This window comes from Tyto alba, unplaced genomic scaffold (genome assembly GCF_018691265.1).
Source record: "Tyto alba isolate M040663 unplaced genomic scaffold, T.alba_DEE_v4.0 Super-Scaffold_2, whole genome shotgun sequence".
Classification (NCBI taxonomy): Eukaryota; Metazoa; Chordata; class Aves; order Strigiformes; family Tytonidae; genus Tyto; species Tyto alba.
The window spans coordinates 88,798,221-88,818,355 of NW_024881282.1; the positions used below are offsets into that span (position 1 = coordinate 88,798,221).

The window sequence follows — 20,135 nt, forward strand, 5'->3', positions numbered from 1 at the left end:
CCTGGGTTGCATCTTGTCAGGTTCCGTAGACTTACGTATATGCAAGTTCCTCAAGTGGCCTCGAACTTGATGTTCTCTTACAGTGGGAGGGACTTTGCTCCTCCAGTCCCTGTCTTGCAGTCCATCCACTCACGAGGTGTGGGAAGAGAAGTTGCCAGTGAAGACTGAGGCAAAGACGCCTCAGCCTTCTCTTCACCCACTGTTACCAATCTGCCAGTCTGGCTCATCAGAGCACTACGCTTTCTTTGACATTCCTTTTCTGGCTGACACACCTGCAGAAACCCATCTTACTATTCCTCGTGTCCCTTGCCAAGCTCAGCTTCAGCTCTGCCTTGCCCTTCCTGACCCCAACCCTACACAACCGGGCAGCCTCCCTGTACTCTTCCCAGGATACCTGTCCCTGCTTCCCCTGCCTGTGCAGATCCTTCTCACCCTTTAGGTTCACCAGCAGGTCTCGACTCATCCGTGCAGGCTCTTCCCTTCCTTTCCTCATTTCTTACACCTGGAGATTGAGAGCTCTTGCGCTCTATGGCAAGTGTCCTTCAAGATCTACCAGCTCTGTTCTGCCCCCTTGTCCCCGAGGGCAGTTTCCCAGGGGGTCCTGTTGACTAATTCCTTTAACAGCTGGCATTTTGCTTTCCTAAAATTCAAGGTCTTGACTTTCCTCTTCGCCTGACCCACAGCCCTCAGGACTGCCAACTCCCCCAGCGCATGACGTGCCTCAAGGCACAGGCTGCCTCCAACCTTGACATCACCAATTAACTCACTTGGGTTGGTGACCAGCAGGTCCGGTGTCGCATCCCCCCTCTGGTAGGGCCCTCTATTAAGAAGTTCTCCTCCACGCATTCCAGGAGGATCCTGCCTTGCCTACAGCTCGCCGCGCTGCTTTTTCCAGCAGATGTTGGGGTGGTTGAAGCTCCCCAGCAGGACCAGAGCCTGGGAGTGAGATGCATCCTGGAGCTGGAGCACGAAGGCTTCGTCAACAGGCTGCCCTTCAGGCGGCCTATAGTAGACGCCAACTACGAGGTTCCCTTTGTTGCCTCGGTTGCTGATCCTCACCCATAACCTTTCAACCTGCTCGCGGCCATTCTTCGGAGGCAGCTCTTCACACTCATCCATTTCTTGATGTAGAGGGCAACGCCTCCACCCCTCCTTCCTCGCCTGTCCCTTCTGAACAGCCTCCAGCCATCGGTAGCCACGCTCCAGTCACGGGATTCATCCCACCACGTTTCAGTCACGGCAACTAGGTCGTAGCTCCCCAGCAGCACGGTGGCTTCCAACTCCTCCCGTTTGTTGCCCACGCTGCGTGTGTTGGTGTAGAGACACTTCAGCTGCGCTGCTGGCCCTGCCACCTTCTTAGAGGAACAGCCCTTAATTCCTTGGAAGTATCTCACTGGTGCTTCCCTCTTGGCACCTAATTACCTCAGGAGCCCCTGGCTCATCTCTGTAGGACTTCACGTGTGCTGCAGCGTGGCCACCGCGCCTCAGAGCAACAGGCCCTCGCTAGCATTAATGACCACCAGCCCAGAGTTAATGAAAGGCAAAAGATTTTGAACAGAAATCTCTGCGCTGATGAAAGCAGAGCCTGGCCGATGAGGATTTATTAAACAAACAGCTGCCAGGGTCTAGGGAAAGATGATTTGTTAAATTTAAAATATATATATATACACACATGGTAACTGCTGGAGAATTAAGTGTGCCCATTGAAGCTCTGAGATGGGGAAGGTTTAAAGGTGTGTTAGACGTGAAGTGATGGCCAGGATTTTAACACCACGTTGCTGGTTTTGCAGTGATGGAGACATCACTGGGGTCTGGAAAGAGCACAGAGTCATCACTTCATTTCTTGCTATTTACAAAAAAAAAAAAAAGAAAAAGAAAACAGGTCCCATGTGGGGTGGTGGATCACTCCACTGAGTTAATGGTTAAGCACTGACGCTTCATTTTGCTATTTTGATCCCTCCTGGGCTGACACCACAGCAAGCGAAGCGACGCTTCTGCGCCGCACGGACGAGGTTCCCAGAAACCAAGAGCCTAAACCAACTGTTGAGACTCGCTTGGGGAAACCTCAAATCCTGATGGTTTCCCTCAGTACCACCCGCCTCAGGCTTGACCTGCTGCCCTGAGCCACGTCCCCCAAGCCCTGCGGGTGCTGCTGGGTTCCTCGGCTGCCCAACTCGCCCACCTGGGTGCAATTAGAGACTGTCTGCAGCAAGTTAATGGATTTAATTGTAAAGGCAATTAAAAAGGAGCCTCCCTCCAGGCCACCCTTTGCTTCTCTTGCCTTCCTACCCCTCCCACATCCCCCCCAGCTCTCGGTTCCATACCCCCTTAGTGGGAACCACGGCTGGAAGGGCTGGACTAGACGGGTGGTCCTGGCTTAGTGCTGTGGAGAGGGAGGGAACCGGCCAGTTCCTGGCACCACAAGCCAGCAGCTGGTTACTGGTCCAGTTGCAGTTGCCTTTGCGCTCCCCCCCCGGCCGCTGCCACCCCGGAGGAGGAGAGGGGACACGTGGGGGTTTGAGAAAAGCAGCTCCTCACCCGGTGGCAGCGGCCAGAAGCAAACAGGCTGGAGCAGAGAAAGGCAGAGATGTGATTTCAGGGTAGGAAAGCCTACCTCGCCAAGGACACATCCAGGGAGCTGTAGGTCCTGCCCCCCAGTAACACCAGTCAGCGTGGTGGGTGAGGATGGGGGGTGAGGGATTCGGCGGGGGAGGGAGGTGGGGGGTGGGTCTTTCTCTCAAACCCCAGCAAGGCTGAGCCCTTCCTACCGTCTCTTGTATTAAAGGCAGGAGAAATCCTGGGTTGATTTCAGAGCCTCCTTAATTTTCCGGTCACCAGCAGCAGATCACCCGTAGCAGATCACCAGTAGCAAAGCGTGGAAGGAGAAACAAGACCGACATACTTTGAAGAGGACACATATTTATTCTGTTTTTTTTTTTAAAAAAAAAAAAACAACACAACAACAAATACCACCCTAAACCCAACCAGCCAACCTAAAAGCTCTGCAAATCCAGAACATGGATCAAAAATATCTCGGCTCACCCCTTTTCCTGGCCTCTGCTAAAAAATATGCGCTATTATCTTGACAGCAAACATGAAAACCAAACAAATCATCAGCCCCACTTTGGGAGGGAGTCCTGGATTCAAATACTAGTTTTGGTTAACGGGGCCCTTCTGCTTGGACCTGGCCTCCACCTCACAACTGGGCAAGCTCACCCGCTCTCCTACAGCAGGAAGGGAATCGCTGCAGCAGTTCTAAATACTCAGAAACGCACAGAGCACCCTGTAAAGTTAAAAACCATATCCCTGACAACAATGACTAACCCCCTGTTGACACCGGATTCGAGTGATGACCATGTAGAGCACACAGTTAAAAAAAAAAAAAAAAAAGAGGAATCCAAACATCCCCAAACCTGCCAGCGTCGCACAGGGATTGGAGACCACGTGCAATTTTCTCGATGGGAAGAGCGAGGAGGCTCGGTACAGCACGTTACACGCCCTCAGGCACCAGCTCAGCTGTTGCTTGGCTTAAATCCCCAGCCCAGGGCTGCAGCACCCACCGCCACGGCCGGGCAGCCTGGGGTTACACCCGCGTGTTTTAAACATTGATGAACCCCACCAGTTACTCAGTGAGCTGATATTTGTGTCGCCTACCTCCCTGTCTCAGCCGAAGCTCCGCGAAGCTTTGAAGATCAAGGTGAGGGATAAAAGTTTTGCCTCTTTCTGGGTCCTTCCCGGTGCTGGTGCAAACGGCCGGAACCGAGCGCTGACCTGCACTAGGTGCCGCAGCAGCTGTTGGGAAACAGTCTCTCCATCTACAAAATCCCTGAAAACATCCCGTGTCTGACACACAAAAGGGTTTTGTTTGTTTTTTTTCAGGCTCAGGAAAGCTCAGAAGGGAAAACTCTTCAGCATCTCAGGCAGGAGCGAGCTGCAGGTCCCGTCGGCAGCACACCGGCTCCGGTTGGGATGGAGTTAACTTTTTCCGTAGCGGCTGGTATGGTGCCGGGCTTTGGGTTTGTGGCTAAAACAGCACTGACAACACCCCGGTGTTGCAGCTCATGCACAGCATCAAGACTTTCCCGTTTTTCCATGACTAGCCCATGGGTGGGCAAGAAGCTGGGAAGGAGCACAGCCAGGACAACTGATACGGAGAAAAATCAGCAAGAAAAACAGAGGGGAGGGGTTTTTGGGGCAGGTGGCCACTGCATGGGGACTGGCTGGGCTGGTGGTTGCCTTTGCAGCACTCTTCTCCCCCCACCCTCTTGCTCTTTCCTTTGCTATTAAACCATCTTTACTCTGAACCGTCTTTATTCACACGTTTTCTCGGGTTTGCTCTTCCCGTTCCCCCCTCCCCAGTCGTCCCACTGTGGGGAACAGTGAGCAGCCGCGTGGCGCTCCGTGGCTGGCCGGGGTTACCCCACCACAACCACTGGTTTAAACATTGGAGGGGCTGTAAACACCGAGGCTGGAAGCCATGGGGACGTTGGGTGGAAGAATAACAGAGTACAACCCTTACTTGGCCAATCAGGTCGACGTTGCTGGATGCCTCAATTATCCCGGCTGAGCGGGGACGGTATCGGGATGAGGAAAACCAAGGTGCTCCAGAAAAACTGAGCTGCGCTGAGAGCGACCCAAGGCTGCATGCTAAGCCTTGCTCTGCCCAACACCGAGCTGCTCCTAGAAGAGCTGCTGCTCCTCACCTCGCTGGGACACAGAGCTGGAGCTCCCGGAGGCCACTGCTGCCCCAGGAGAGAGGTGACACTAAGGGACACCCGTCCTGTGCTGGGTGGATGCTGCAGGATGCACAGAAATGCCACGAGTGAAGCTGATGCTCAAGGGGTGGGAGAAGGAAAAGGAAAGAGAAGAGAGTGAAGGGATGGTAAAAGCAAGACGCCCCCTTCCCCCCGCCCCAGGAGCAGAAATAAGCTCAGCTGTACTGGCCCTTCTTAAGTCTCTTGGCATCATTTGAACCCTGAGGTTGGGCTGGATCTGGGGGGACCAGAGGCACAGTGGGGGGCTCAGCACACTTCGTTGCGGCTGGTAACGAAGCCCACTGCACACGCTTGTCACGAGGGGGGAAAAAAAAAAAAAAAAAAAAAAAGTAGAAAGTGATTGAAAAGTGACCTGCACTGAGGATCTAACCACAGCAGGAGGAACCCCCGAAACCTTCCAGCTGGTGAATTATCGGGGCAACATCCGAGGACTCAGCGAAGCCTCAACAGCACTTCACCATCTCCCTGAGAAGGCTGTGAAGGTGACACGGTGGCACTGTCTGTCCCTTAGCATCAGCCCTTTTTGGTTTCCTCAGGCTCCCAAGCAGGCTCTGCTACTAGTGGTGGGGGCTTGGCGGCTTGGGAATCGACCCCCTGAGCCATTTCCCAGTGGAAGATCTACTGGGCAGACTGGAAGGCTCCTGCTACAGGTGTATCTGACACCCTCCCAGCACAGGTGGTGGGAGCAGGCACCAAGGACTCAGGTTAACAGCCAGCCCTGGCATTTCCAGTGTAACTAACTGCACTAACAGCAGTTCCCCGGGGCTCAGCTATCCGCTACGGCCACCTGGACATTAAAGGACGGCACCAAACAGGCTCAGGGTCCAGCTCATCAAAGCTGGGAGGAGTGGACAACAGCACCTCAACAAGGTTGGGCTCCTAAGAGAACTCGGTCAGCTTTTACATTACTTAAAAAGGGTTATTCAAACAAACAAACAAACAAACAAAAAAAAAAAAAACAACTGGGGGAGAGGTTGGAAGCAAAAGGGGTTGCATAAAAAGAAATGCAACCTTGCAAAAATAACCGTATTGTTTCTCCATGATCCATTTCAGGTAAGTTCCCAGTGGTGGCTCCACGTTTCCCAGGAGCTTGGCACAGCCAACACCTCCCCCATGTTATAAATAAACCCCCTTCTGGGGGATTCCCTGCTGCTCTGCTCTATAAAACAATAAAAAGGTCACTGCAAAGAGTCCCTGGCTGTCACTCCTCCTTTGGCCTCTTCCTCCAGCGGGCCAGGAAGGGCCCGAGGCTGTTCCACACCTCCGTGTACATGAGAGTCCCCACGAAGACAAAGGCAGTTCCCAGCCAGTGCCAGGCCGTGAAGGGGTTGTGGAAGTAGAGGATGGAAAAGATGAGGCTGACGAACTTGCGCAGCGTCACCACCAGCGTGACGGTGAGGGAGGTGCACTCCGTGGTGAGGATGAAGACGCCTCGGATGCAGACGTACCTGGGCGGGCGGAGGTTAAGGGGACAACGGAGCTGAGGAGGGAGGACACCTGGGCAGGCAAAGGGCAGCCCCCAGTTTGGTTAGAGAGGGAATAAAATTCCCTTCTCCTCACGGCAGCATCTCTACAGCGATGAGCAGCTTCACTACAAACCCCAGGGACACCCTAAATTTCCCAGACTCCCCCCAAGCTTGCTCTGGGACAGCAAAACTACCCCGCTGGAGCAGCTGGGGGTGATGTATTGTCAAAAGGTTAATGGCACGCAGCGTTTACAGTCCCTGCCATGGAGCCGAGGGAAGCCAGCGTCAGACTTCTCCATTTATACCCACCAGAAGTCCCCTGTCCGTCCCAACAGGGCACAGGAAAGGCAGATTAAATGAGGGGGTTTCATGGAGGAGTGTGAGCAGCAGCAGAGTACAGTCCTCTCCAACAGTGAGAGGAAAATGGTAAAAGGGCCTTGGACTGAAGGGCCTCTTTCTTGAAGGTATCTCAGCTACTTCAGACTTTCAGAGCTGGCCTCGCCACCTGGAAGACTCCACACACCGATATAGTACAAATAATTCCTGCTCTGTCTCTTCTAATTAGAGCTGGCTAGAAAAACTGCCATGAGTTTACACCAATCAGCCTGTCCCTGGTGAGGTGGTGGCAGATTTCAGCCACCTTGGAAATAACAGAACCCCCAGGTTAAATTCCACTCTGTATTTTCCAAGAGATAGCGGCCAAGTGGTTCAGCCACCCTAAGTCCCAAGTTAAACTGCACACTGTATTTTCCAAGAGTTACATGAACGTGAGCTCCCAAATGCAGGGAAGGCTCCAAGGACATGGCACCCCCAATTCCATTCCTCCTCTCCCACCCCACCGCCCTCTCCGCGGCGCGTCTCAGCTGAGCACTGAAAGGATACTGAGTGATGACGTTCATGAGGAGGTAGAACCACATGATTGGCAAGGTCAGCCCGATCACCGGGACCTGGAACGGCTCTGCGGGGAGAAAGGATGGAGCAAGGTCACTGCCCTGCTCAGGCTTAAAGAAGATGCAAGGGGAGGTGTGTCTCTCCTGTCCTGGATTGATCCGGGACACACTGCAGCTTCAGGAGGTCATCGCTGCAGGAGGCAGACTGAGGTGTGGGTACATTTTGATTTTGCTCCAAATGGAGAGTTATCTTGTTCTTACTGTGGTAAATGACAAATAGAAGAGAGTTTGCAGATGTTTCTGCTTGGAATTCCAGAGGGAAGAAAGGAAGACAGAGGAAGAAGTAGGCTAAGGAGAAAGACATTGAAAGAAAAGCTCCGATTTGCTTTCTCATATCAGAGCTGTCCTGCTGTTAAAACTGGATGAATCAGTGCAGCTCCGAGAGGCTGACAGCACTAGCATGGCAAAGCCTGCATGGCACCAGCAAAATAAAAGCCAACAGGTCTGCGTTTACACCGGCGGTTGAGGATTTGGTCCTGTTTCTCCCATTTTTGAACTACCACGTCCCCTTCCCCAAGGGTTGCCTCACGCTTTCCTTGAGATAGGTGTAGCACACTAGAGATATTTTGCAATGGTATTAATGAACAGGTTAAAGTGATCTACGCATGCAACCCATCTCCCTCCTCAGAGGGAGAACCAGCAAACCTATTCAGCAAAGCTCCCTGCAGGTTCACAAGGTCAGGGATCTAGGAAACACATTGATTGTTACTATTAAACTTAAGGAGATGTATAGCTTAACGTGGGTGGATGAGCAAATCGGCTGGGCCCAACAGGTATGTGTGTGTGCAGCCGTGAGAAGTTTGGGCTTTAACCACAGTGAACCAAACAGTAACTCAGGATTTAGCTTTGCAAGCTGCCATGGCACCAGCTCACCGGCCAGCCGCCCACGGCCCGGCTCTCAGCAGTCAGCAATCTCCACCTGGCCCAGCATGCTGGCATCTGGCCCAACGTGTGGGGTTCTTTTTTTTTTTCTTTTTTTTTGGGGCTTTTGGCTTTCTATCAAACCTGAAAATTCAAAGGGCTTGGATATCTCAAGATGACAGTCTGACACGCACAATTGCTGGACTGAAAGCTTCCAACAACATTTTCCAGAGGACAGAAAGGTACAAGAGCAAGGATCTGTCTGTGCCACACTTACCAGACTGGCTGAAGAGGACTGCGTGGTGGTAGATGTTTGGGGCAAGGAGAAGAAAGCCAGGGAGTGGTAACGCATGCTGGAGAGAAAAGTAAAGACCTTTAACAGATTACATGAACCCACCCCACTTCTCACCCTGGGAAACCAGGCTCACAGCTCTGGATGTGAGAACACTCTTCACTGCTCCAGCCTGGCAGCGTGTGATCCTCTGGATCCGGGCTGGGTACAGGGTGGGAGAGGAAGGCACTCTCCCAGCAGTTCTTTCTGCCCAGTAAAAGCAACAGAAAAGACATGGTGACTTACATTGTAAAAAAGGGCCTCCTTGGAGTGCTTCCCAAACTGCTTGTAGAGAGTCTCCTGGAAAATCCCCATCCTGGCAGACATGAGGAGGGCGAAGGTGAGCGCAGCAATACCTGGAACAGAAGCACAGCCTTGCAACGCTGCTCAAGTCAACCAGCTTGAAGACTCCTACAATTTGGCTTTCAGTGAAAAAAGTCAAAACATCCAGCCTTGATAAGAAAACTGATAATGGTCTTGGGGACACAGGTATCTTATTATAACAGCTGAGATGCCAAGAGACTTCTGAAAAGAACACCTCTGAAAAAGAGACTCAGCCCTGGCACATGGAGTTGGTGGGATGCCAGGGATACAGCCATTTGCCACTACTGCCAATACATCAATCCCAGGTTCCCCGAAAAGCCAGCAACAAACCGGGGTTGGAGGTATAAAAATAGACTCAAGTGCCAGACTTTAAAGACTCCTTGATGAAACACTGTGCTGAACTAATACTTGAACCAGTTACAGCCCCTCCCCCTCTCTGCAGCATACCTCAGAGCATCAGGTGTATCAGGTAGGGCTGCTTTTGCCCAGAGAAATCAAGAAGATACCTGCCAAAATGCATGACTGTAGTCTCACTCCGTAACTAAGCCACTACCTCACAGAAACCCCTTAGGTGCCGTATTTAACTTGTTGGCCAAATGAAGAGTATCTCCTTGCACAAAGCTGCTAAGGAGTGCCACAAAACCCCATTCTTCGCAAATCAGCATCCACCAGACGCTCAGCACAACTTAACCTCAGCACGGGGGCTTCCCACCACAGTCTGCTTTGCACAACCCACGCAGCCAAGGACATCAGAGAGCCGAGCCCTGCCAGTATCCCAGCGAGGTCGGCTGGAGATGTGGCACTCACATACCTAGCAGCCACCACAAGAAAACCTGGAGTCCATCCTCTTCATTTAAGCTGGAGTCAGATGCCTGGTAGAGGGAGACACAACAGAGTCACCACGAGCTACCGTGTCCCTGCAGCTCATCCAGACCCGCCTGTACCTCAGTCTTGGTTTGTGAGTTGTATTCCAAGCGAGCCCACAAAGCCAAGCCCCCCTGAGGTCTCACATTCTCCAGAGTTTGCTTCCCTGGCCAAACAGAGGTGGTAGCAACTAGAGCACGCTTTGCTTTCCACTCTGCTTCAGGGAATGCATCATATTCCAGCGATAGAGATCTGATCAAGAAAGCAGCTTTTCTTAAAGAAATGCCCTGGCTTGGCGAGAGACCGAGCTCTTCAAGCTCAAAAATAATCAGTGGCGCTTCGGAAGCTCTCACAGACAGCCCATTGACAGGCTCCTCCATCCCCATCTCAGGTGGGAGTGAAGGAAAGAACAGGGGCTCTGGCCAAGCCCCAGTCAGGTACTAAACCCAGGGCTCTGGCTTGCAGTCAAGACGTGGAGGAAAGCAGGCCTAGAGAGGGTAAAACTCCAGGTAGCACGACTTGGCTCAGTTCTCCTTTCGCTGTGGTTTAGGGCAAATTAGATTACTGACCTTTGCCACAGCTGTCCGTGCTATACCAAAACACCACGCCTGCTGAGAGTTTATCTGGATTAATACTGAGCAAGGCTGCGTAGCGCAGACCTTCCTCAGACATTCTAAGAGTATAAAAAGCTATTAAATGATGGGGTACTCGTGGGTTTGACAGCCCTGTTTCATTTCCAATCTCTCAGAGCTGGATTAAGTGCAACCAATTTTCACTTGGCCACCACTTTATGCCATTTTTCTGCCTTCAGTTGACAAGATCAGGCTGTGGGTGCTGACCCAGGAAAAGCCCAAATTGGTGTTACACATGGATTTTCTCCGCTCCCTCCTGTTCTCCAAATATATGCACTTTATTTCAAGGGTCACAGAAAGTCACACTGGATGACAACAGGTCTGGAAAAATCTCGCCTGAAAGCTGACAATCTCTTCTGGGATAAAATGAGCAAAGACTTAGGATAGCTGAGTTTTGTTTAAGATTCACCTGCTCCTAACTGCAACACATCACGGCAAGGGCACAGTAAGGGCTTCTGTTATCTCTGTGGCAAAAAAATAATGGTTTATTCTCAGCAAAAAGCAACCTGAAAAGGTTAAAAGTCATCCGTAGTTAAGTTAAACCACACATGTGTGTTTGCATCCTTTCCCTCCAAATGCCAGGAAAATGAGACCAGGCACAAAAGCTTTTGGGGAGCATATTTAGAGCTAGGAGACATCTTGTCTTTCCCTTAATAGTTAGGCAAAGGGAATTACTGATGACGGTGCTTACGGCAGCTCCTCCCATCAATAAGATTCACAGCTATGACCTCAGGCTCTTTCCAATCCTTACCACTTGCTTGGCAGACATGAAAGTGCAGGTAAAGATCCCCACGGACACCAGGGCTATGGACGTGTATTTAGATACGCTGTATCTGCACAGGGGAGAAGAGAGATGTCAGTGACCCAGCCCAGTCTCGCATCGTTCATCTACCGCTCTCTTGCATTGTGTTTTGCTCCATCACACTGGTGTGAACTTGGGGTAGTGGGCACATAGATGCTACCTAACGCTGGACATTGCTGGGAGGGAAGTCCAACTTACTCCAACTGCAAGAAAAAAAAGAAGCATTTGGACCAAGATCTCCTCGCCCGCAGCAAAGGATCCCTCTCAGATCCAAGCCAGCATGGATCTCTGCATAGCGATGGAGCAGCAGGGGATGTGCCCACGCAGGTCCAACAGCCAGACCCCCAAGCAGCTGGGAGGACCCTCCTGTCCTTGATGGCTTTGCCCACTGTGGTGGGTTGACCCCCGCCAGCAGCCAAGCACCTACAGAGCTGCTCGCTCATTCCCCCAACCTCGTGGGATGGGGGAGAGAACCAGAAGAGCAAGAACCAGAAAACTCATGGGTTGAGCTCAAGAGTTTAACAGGTGGGAGGGGCAGGCGGGGGAAACCAGCAAAAACAATGCAAAGGCAATCACTTACCACCTCTGGTAATCGCCATTACCATGGCCATCTTGGAAACCAACTCCCCCCTACCCCCTTCTTCCTCTAACGTGATTTCCATTACAGCACATGATGGAATATGACACAGAATATCCCTTTGGCCATTTTGGGTCAGTTGTCCTAGGTGTATCTCCTCTCAACTTCTTGTCTACCCCCAGACTACTCCCTGGTGGGGCAGAGTGGGAAAAACAGAGAGCCTCGACACTGTGTAAGCATTGTTCAGCAGTAGACAAAACATCAGTGTGCTATCAAGGCTGGTTTAGCCCCAAATCCCAAACACAGCACCGTATGGGCTGCTATGAAGAAAGTTAACTCCATCCCAGCCAGACCCAGTACACCCATCAGTCAGGAGCAGTACCAGCCCCACAGAAATAAGAGGAAGGAAAAGAGCTAACACAGGAGGCTGCAGTCATGTGTAAAATCTCTCTTTTCAGTCCATGCTTGCCTTAAATGAAGGAGTGAGGGGTGATGGGAATGCAGAAGAGGGAACTACACCAGCCTCCAGTTCAGGTACAACCTCCACGCCCCAGCTGCCCCATCAGTAAAACAAGAATATTTAACAGGAAAGGGAAGGGCACTAAACACCCATCAAGATTAAGTCAATGGCAAAGCATTCTCTGATGATACAAAAGTCTTGTGATTTACCTTTTCTTCAAAATGATGATACCTAGAGCCATGCTTGCTATGAGAGAGCCCTGGGAAAGAAGAGAGAGGAGGAGAAAAAGAAAACAGAAGGTCAGTATGACAAAATTCCCTGGACTGGGATGCCCGCCCCAGATAAACACTGCAAACACAATACAACTAACGCCAAAACACCAACAGAAATGCCAGAACAGGATCAGGGAGACTGACAGCGTGGGGAAGAGGGGAGAAGTTGAGCTGGGTGGCTTGGGAACAAGGATGCTGGGGCAAACAGGCTACTAGGATCTTCTGGCTGGTGGGCCTCTCTCTTTTTTGGTCCACTCGTGATACTTGGGGCATGCTACAGACCAGAACGTGGCCAAATCACTGTGGATTTTTAATTTGGATCAGGAGCGTGGCTCTGTAGATTAACTGCAGGGCTGCAATACAAGAACCATACCTCACGGGTAATGTGGGCCGGGGCTCCCGGAGCATTGTCTGGTTTTCTTCTCTTTAACCTCTCCAGACTTGAGGTATGTCATCCTCAAGATGTGTTCTGGGAGAAAAGCTCCAACCCAGCAGATTTTGTTATTCCCAACAGCTAAGGCTTCGTTTTCTTTGATTTTAATAGATGTTTTAGCCTGACACTCATCTACACTTAAGTGAAGATGCATTTTAATAGCATTTTCCAAAGCAAAGACCTATGCAGTAACAGTGCTGTTGGAACTAGACCAAATGTAAATACGAAGCCTGTCTGAACCTCAGTTTCTTCGTCTGTCCATTCAGTTGAAATTTAATGATTAACACTGAAATTGAGAACTGGAGCTGAGCCTTCAGAGCAAGGTTGCTCTCCTCGCAAGTTAGCTAAAGTTTAGTATTTGCACAGGGTTTCGGTGCCCTAAGGGAAAGAGAGAGTGGTAGAACACAGGCACCAGGGACAGTGCTTGCAGAGATGATGGGAAGAGATGTCACATGAAGAGGAAAAGGATGGTATGACAGTACTCACTGATCTGAAGATCATGTGCAGTGGCATGGCAATGTTTAAGTTCAGGGCATAGTTATTCACCACACTGACAGTGAAGAACATGGCCACCATGATAAAATAGTACCTGAAACACAAACACACAAAAAACAGCTGTTGGCTGTGCATGTACCTCCCTGGGATGATGGGAGACACCTTGGGAAAAGATTATGGGTTGCAAGGAAGGGTCTGGAGCTGAGCAGGAGCCCACCCAGCTCTTGGGTCTGTGACAAGGAATAACAAGGAGATAAATCCTCTTTGGATGTAGCAGGGAAGTCCTTCAAACAGGAAGCAGGTTGACCTGCACTGGCTCAGCTTGTGCTAATCACAGAAGCAAAGGGGAATTGAGGATACTCCAGCTGGGATCTATTACCCTGGACTTCCTCCAGACCCCTCTCCTATGCACAGTGGCATAGAACAAGGCACGATTTGAGGGGATTCAATTTCTGCCAGCAGGCATCGTTACCCTGAGTGGAAGGAGAAAACACTCAAATCTGGGCTGAACACCTCCATGGTTCTACACCTAAGCTAGAGAGCCACCACAAATTGAAGTTCCTTTCTGTGATGCAGCCATGAAAACTTGCCCTCAGCTTTCTGTCATGAGGATCTCTGTCCCAAGCACTCAGCACAGCACTCTGTTTTGCCACAAGCTAGGCAGTCTGTTAAGGAGCCTCACAAAACCTCCTCACTTTGCTTCAGCCACTGAGTGCCAGGGAGGAGAGCAGGAACATGCCAGGCCATTGCCAGGACTAGATCAGCCCTGACAGAGAAATGCAAAAGTGAATTTGGTCAGGATTCCAGTGAAGCTGTCCCCCTCACGTCCACTGCAACAAGCCCCAGAGAGATAGCAACCGCTTCAAACACAGCAAACACTTTTAACTGTGCAAAATACTGCCCCGTTTCTTGGATGGGAAAGTATCTGATGGCCATTTCCTATTAAGGATTCTCAATAAATGAGTTCATATTTTATCAGGCATGATAGGTTCTCAATGGGGCTTTGCAAATGCTGAAGGATGGATGGGATTTAGACAGGATAAATGGATAAGCCATTTTATTAAACATTTCTTGAGATGATAGCTAGTCATTTAGTGGCTAGCAAAAGCATTCAGATTGACTGTACCTTATTGGTATGGCTGGCCTCTTCCTCCCAAAGTTGGCTTCAAAGATAAAGCCTTCCACTGCGATGAATAGGAACTGGGAGAATGTCACTATGTTCCCACATCCTGGAAACTGCCTGCAGGCATGGAGAAGACAGACGAGCATAAGAGCAATGCCATGGAGAACAAACACTGCATTGGGCTCCAAGAAAAAGCAGCTAACAGCTCATCAACCCAGAGCAAGCATCAATCTGGAGGGGCTTTACCACTTTATCTGTCCAGGTTCTCATGCTGCCTTTGTTAAACACTTCCCTGCACTTATTTACTCATCTGTACTTGTAGATACATGTGCAGCAATTCCTTCCTCAAACATTTCTAAAGAAGCAGCGAGCAGCCACCCCCATCATGATGCACGTGGTGAATGGGAACAGGAAATGAAAGAGGAAATTGGTCACATCTCACATGTCTGTATAGCATCCCACCAGGGTATAGGATCTGAACAAGCAACATCAAGCACTGATATAACCATACTGAAGCTGGATCTCCCTCCTTCTCATGGGGAAGTGGTTTTGACAGAGTTCTCTCCCCACCTACAAGCTGCTGTGTTTGTTAGAGGTCAAGGGAAACGATGAGTCCACACAGGAGGAAGGCAGCAGGATTTCTGATAGCCCTTACTTCCACTGCATGAGGGAAGGGCCAAGGTCAGGTCTGTGTCTGCAGAACAAAGCGTAGTGTCCACAGTTCTGCTTGTACCCCATCCCCAGAACTTATGAACATGAGCTCGGACTTACTTCCAATTTACTCGGCAAGCTTTAGCTCCCTGCCCTCCTGCATTTGCTGGATGCCAAGAGGTTGGCTGTAGGTTCAAGAAGGAATCTACAACAGCTCATCACAGAAGCCCAAAAAGGTTGTGGCATTCAATGCCACGTGACAATCAGGCAAGCCAGGGAGTTTGCTAATGTGACACATGCTTTGCACTGAAGTTTTTCAAACTCCACAAGGTATGGAAGACCACAAAACAGTTTGGCCTCAAAGAAGAGACACTCTTAGTTGAGCATCTTTGTCCTCCCAAGCAGATCCAGGCACTGCAGTTCTCACTATCTTTGTAGCAGAAATGACACCACCTTTGAGCAAATCAACCGTGGGTGTTTATTCTGAGGGAAGAGGAATTACACGCAAGGGCAAGACAGCCCATACCAGCCTGACGTTAAACAAACACCCCCTGCATGCTGCTCACCCATTCCTAGCAGATATGTCTGCTGTAAACACTGCCTCCTTCCTAAGAAGCTTACAGGGAGCAGGAGCTGATTTCCTGGGAGGCACAGTCAGCTGTGGGCTCAGAGGAGGCTGTGACATGTCAAATAACCAGACAGCTCGCTGTTGTTTGCAGTGGGAATCAGAAAGTTGAGCGAGTACTTTCTCCTTCTCTGGTGTAAAACAAAAAACTAAGGCCAAGGATTTGATGGAGAAGCTGCACGCCGCTGAGTCCCAGTCCCCACCCCACTGCACAAGCATGCAGCTTGATCACCCAACATGCCAGCACAAGTAGTTCGAGGCTGGATTGAGACACAGTTTTGCAGAATGCAAGCTGAGAGATGCACTGGAGAACAGGAATAACCAAGCAGTCTCCTGGGTAGCAGAGCTGAAGGGCCGGTCTCCTCCAAAAAATTTCCTCTGTCACCCCTGACTTCTCAGAAGCAGCAGCAGTGCTCTGGTTAATGCAGAGCTGGCACGTGGCTACCCCCAAACGGCACCTGGAAAGGCCATGTTCTTCTCTCTCTGCATTTTCCACAGGGTAGGCACTAGCCTGAGCCCCTCCCTGCTACCCACCTGCCAATTTTCACATTTTTCAGAGCTTAATTGTCCATGAGACTTCAATCCCTGCTGTCCAATGAGGTTAAGAGGTTCGAAAGTTACTTGGAGCAAGAAAAGAAATACTGAACCAGGCTCCAGGACTGTAAACCTTATCTCCATAGGGCAATACAAAACAAGTGTAAATCTGGAATAAACCAAGATGGTTTCCATGCACTCCACTTTGTTTCCTCCCAATTCACAGATCCTTGCATCCAGTCACTTGCTGTACATCAGACATCACATTATCAGTAAAGTGTTGACACAGGATTATGTCTTGACTGATAATAAAAAGACAAACAAAAAAACAACCACAACCAAGGCTGTATCTGCCCATGTCTTTGACTCACAATCCTAACACTCTGATAGACTTAAAAGAAGTAACAAGAAATCTGGATTTATCAGCCAAAGATCTGCTTTAGCTGTAGGTAACTCATAGAGAGTCCTCCAGAAGCAATGTAGAAACAGTGCGTTGTAATTGCCACCTGTCACCCTGCCTGCTAGGTCGGAATTGCCTGGGCTGTTAGTGTCTAGCAGCTCTAGCAGATGGTGGGATGAAGCTGCCAGAGCAGGGCTCTCGGTCACATCAGCGGAGCACAAACAGCCTGCCCCGATTTCTGCACATCGGTTTGGGGCACGTTGATGCACTCAGACTGAGTTCAGCACACCCAAACCACTTCTCCAAGGAAGATTTCTGTCCAACACTGCAGAAGACTTCACATTTCGCAGGGAATTCCTTCAACGGCCCCTGAAGAAGAGCGACCTCCCCATTTGCACACCAGGAAGAAACCCTGTCGAGATCTACTATGCAGAGCCTTAACTGTTTTCACAGAGAAGGCACCTCACAAGGACACAGCCTCAGAAGGCTTTGGCATCACAGCTCATAGACCTCCCCAGCTCAACTAGGAGAGGACACTAGCAGAAGGGGACAGGTTGCTCCAGACATGGGAGATGGGATGAACTCCACAATGTTTCTCACCCTGTCCAGGCCCCCTTCTGTTACTCAGACAAGAGTTTAACTTGTTCTTGAAAACCTCCAACGAGGAGCTTCCCTGCTGTCTCTCTTACAAATCTGCTTCACCAAGAGGGAGCAAACCTGTCCTTTTGGCCTGCTTTACATCCCCATTTTAAGCCCCTTATTTCTTGTTCTGCCTCCAGAGCCCAGCAGAATAATTTATCTCCTTTTCTCTGCAGCCATTCTCCACACATTTAAAGTCTTTTGTCTGCCCTCAGGCATCTCTAGACTAAACAGTTCTCATTCCTTTATTCTTTCCTCATAAATCCTGAGCAAATTTCTTCCAATCACCTTTGTTATTCCTCACTAGACAGTCAGTCTGGTCACCGTCTTTTCCTGTGATCCTATTCCAGGACTTTGCTTGTTATGGGAAGATTCATCTTCAGGAGTGACTTTTCCCTCCAGGTAACACCAAGACCCAAAGAAATAACCAGTGTTACCCTAATTTAGGGACCAAAGTTGAACAGGGCAAGTGAGGGGCACAGTTATTGAGTTGTTAGGAACAGGGGAATTTCTAAAGTGGATAAGAAGCAATGCTTAAGAAAAGCTTGTGTGTGGAAAGCAGCTTTTCCCTGAAAAGTCTGCAAACGGACTTCTGGGATTTGCTGCTCAAAATCCCTTCTCAGGTTTAGACACCTAATTCACCCCTTGAACAGGGCCAAATAGCTCGCTTTTGTTTTCAGGCCTGGCTGGAAGAGAGACAAGCCTTGTGACAAGCAAATGCAAGAAGCCAGATCCAAGACTCTCTTCAGCTCAAAGGGGCCTATTCCTCCTCCCTCACTGATGCTGCAGCACAAGCCAGGCAGGAAAGGCAGAAGTTAGAGCAATCCCCAAAAGGAAAGACAATTTGCCAGGCAAGGTCTCTTCCTCCAGGAACTGCTTCTTGATTTATCCCGGGATTGCTGAGTGATTGTGCAACCCTGTGTTAAGGTACACACTTCAAAACAAATATCCCCACTGCTTCCTTACAGTCAGGCTCTCTTCTGCACTCCCTTCTTCTCTTAACAATCTGGGATGATAATGGGCGGGGAGGAAGTAAGGGCAGGTTTTACCTCCTAGTTTCAAAAGTCTGGGCATGACTGAAGGTAGTACTGGTCAGGGGTTGCAGTTCCACACTGACTCACTATGATTGTAGACAGAACCAGTCCCATCGTTACTTTTTTCCAGTCAGGTCTAGCACTTTTGCCTTCACAGCTTGCTGACCAGCCCTGAAAACAAATCCAACAGAACATCCCTTTTTCCAAGCCACGCCAGCCTTCTTCCATCAGGGTGAGGAAGGTGACACAGCACTCGGGACATACCCGAAATGTCAGCCCTCCTCTCTCTACAACCTGGCAATTCGCCTCCACTCCAAGTGCCACAAAGGACTCCTTGCCCTCGCCACGTTGGCCATGCAGCCGCGTGATGCTGCCGAGGATCACATTTCCAGGCAGACGACGTTCCCTCAGCCTTGCCTGCCATCCCCGGGGACCCCCCAGCCAGCCTCTGCGTGTCTTCTCCTTGGGATTTCAGCTGTTATTTGCGGGAAGCGCTGGGATCAGAGAGCAGGGGTGGTGGGGATGCTCGAGGGACAGACTGATGCGGTGGTCCCTGTGTCAGCAGATGGGAAATCCCCGGTGCCCGGGTGGGATACCAAAGCAGCCCATGATAGGGGGACAGAAGCCCAAGCTGACAGGGACATCCCCAAAAAAACCCACGAAACCTATCAGACGGTGACACAAGGCCAAGGCCCAGCGATCCGCACCCGGGCTCCTCAGCACACTGATGAGGAGCCCCCGGGGCATGGGTCTGCCCCCCAAACTGTGAGGGGGGGGTTGGCCACCCCTCAGGGGGACTACAAACACTGAGATCCCCTCCGGCTGCCCCACCACCTCCCCAAATCCTCTCCTATCACCCCCCAATCTCCTGGAGACCCCCACCTGGGCACCGCTGCCGCTTCCTCCCCCTCACAAGTCCTGAAAGCCGGTGAGGAAGACCCTGCGGCCCCGGGGACCCTCACCCGACTCCCGATCCCGTTCCTGGGCCTAACCCCTGCCCCTCACCACTCCTTCTGCCCCCCAAAACCTCTCCCCGGCCCCGCACCTGGCCAGCAGCTCCAGGAACACCACGTTGCTACAGCAGCCGCCGAACACCAACCCCACCGCCACGGCCGGGTGCATGGCGTCGCCCCAAAGCAGCGAGGCGGCCACACCGGCCGCCACCGCATCCCGCTCCCGGGCCCCGGCCCCGCTCCCAGACCCGGCCCTGCCGCCCCCGCTTCCTCCCGGGCGCCGGTAGTTCGCTTCCCGCCCGCCGCCCGTTCACCGACACCGCCGCGCCGCTACGGGCAGAACTACAACTCCCGGCGGCCCCCGCGACATATCGCCGCAGCCGCCTTCAGGCTGTAGCGCCCCGCGGGGCATGATGGGGGTTGTAGTTCCGCGGTGGGGGTGGGCGGTAATGGCGGCGCGGGCCCCGGTGCTGAGGTGGCGTGAGGAGAAGGCAGGGGGATGGGAGGGAGGCCAGCTGAAACGCTGCTTCCCTGCTGAGAAACAGCCGCTAATTGCTGTTTTGGGTTTCGTTAGTGAAATTATAGCTTTGATGTGAAATCGAGCTTGCCTGAGGCCTGTGGTGGAGCCTCCTGGGAGGTCCTTGAAGGGCTGGTGTCAATGGCACCATGATGGTGTTAGAAACACCGAATGCTGAGGCAGCAAAACTGGGTCTGAAAAGGAATTGTGTGCTTGGAAGGGGATGAGGGCAACAATGAGGGCCTGGGAAGGGGAGAAGGGTGGAAAAGGTGCACATAATGGGGGCATTGGGGTGGCTTGGGGACTTTGTGGGTCTGACAGCACCAGCAGCAGCCCACAGCTTCACAGGGGGGGATGGAGAAAAAAATAACCCGTCAGAGCAATGGATGAGGTGGTATTTCTGGCTGTGAGCCTACA

General features: G+C 51.2%; 1 protein-coding gene across 1 annotated transcript; it reads right to left on the reverse strand.

Annotated features, from left to right (window-relative positions):
• Positions 1 to 2,901: 2,901 nt before the first annotated feature.
• SLC35B4 (solute carrier family 35 member B4) lies at positions 2,902 to 19,510 on the reverse strand. The gene is made up of 10 exons (XM_032986751.2): positions 19,294 to 19,510; positions 14,369 to 14,482; positions 13,234 to 13,336; positions 12,252 to 12,301; positions 10,955 to 11,036; positions 9,519 to 9,579; positions 8,630 to 8,739; positions 8,330 to 8,405; positions 7,124 to 7,199; positions 2,902 to 6,223 (listed from the first exon to the last, which is right to left on the reverse strand). The coding sequence occupies exons 1-10, from the start codon at positions 19,368 to 19,370 to the stop codon at positions 5,977 to 5,979; spliced, it is 996 nt and encodes a 331-aa protein (XP_032842642.1). The 5' UTR covers positions 19,371 to 19,510; the 3' UTR covers positions 2,902 to 5,976.
• Between the last annotated feature and the right edge of the window lie 625 nt (positions 19,511 to 20,135).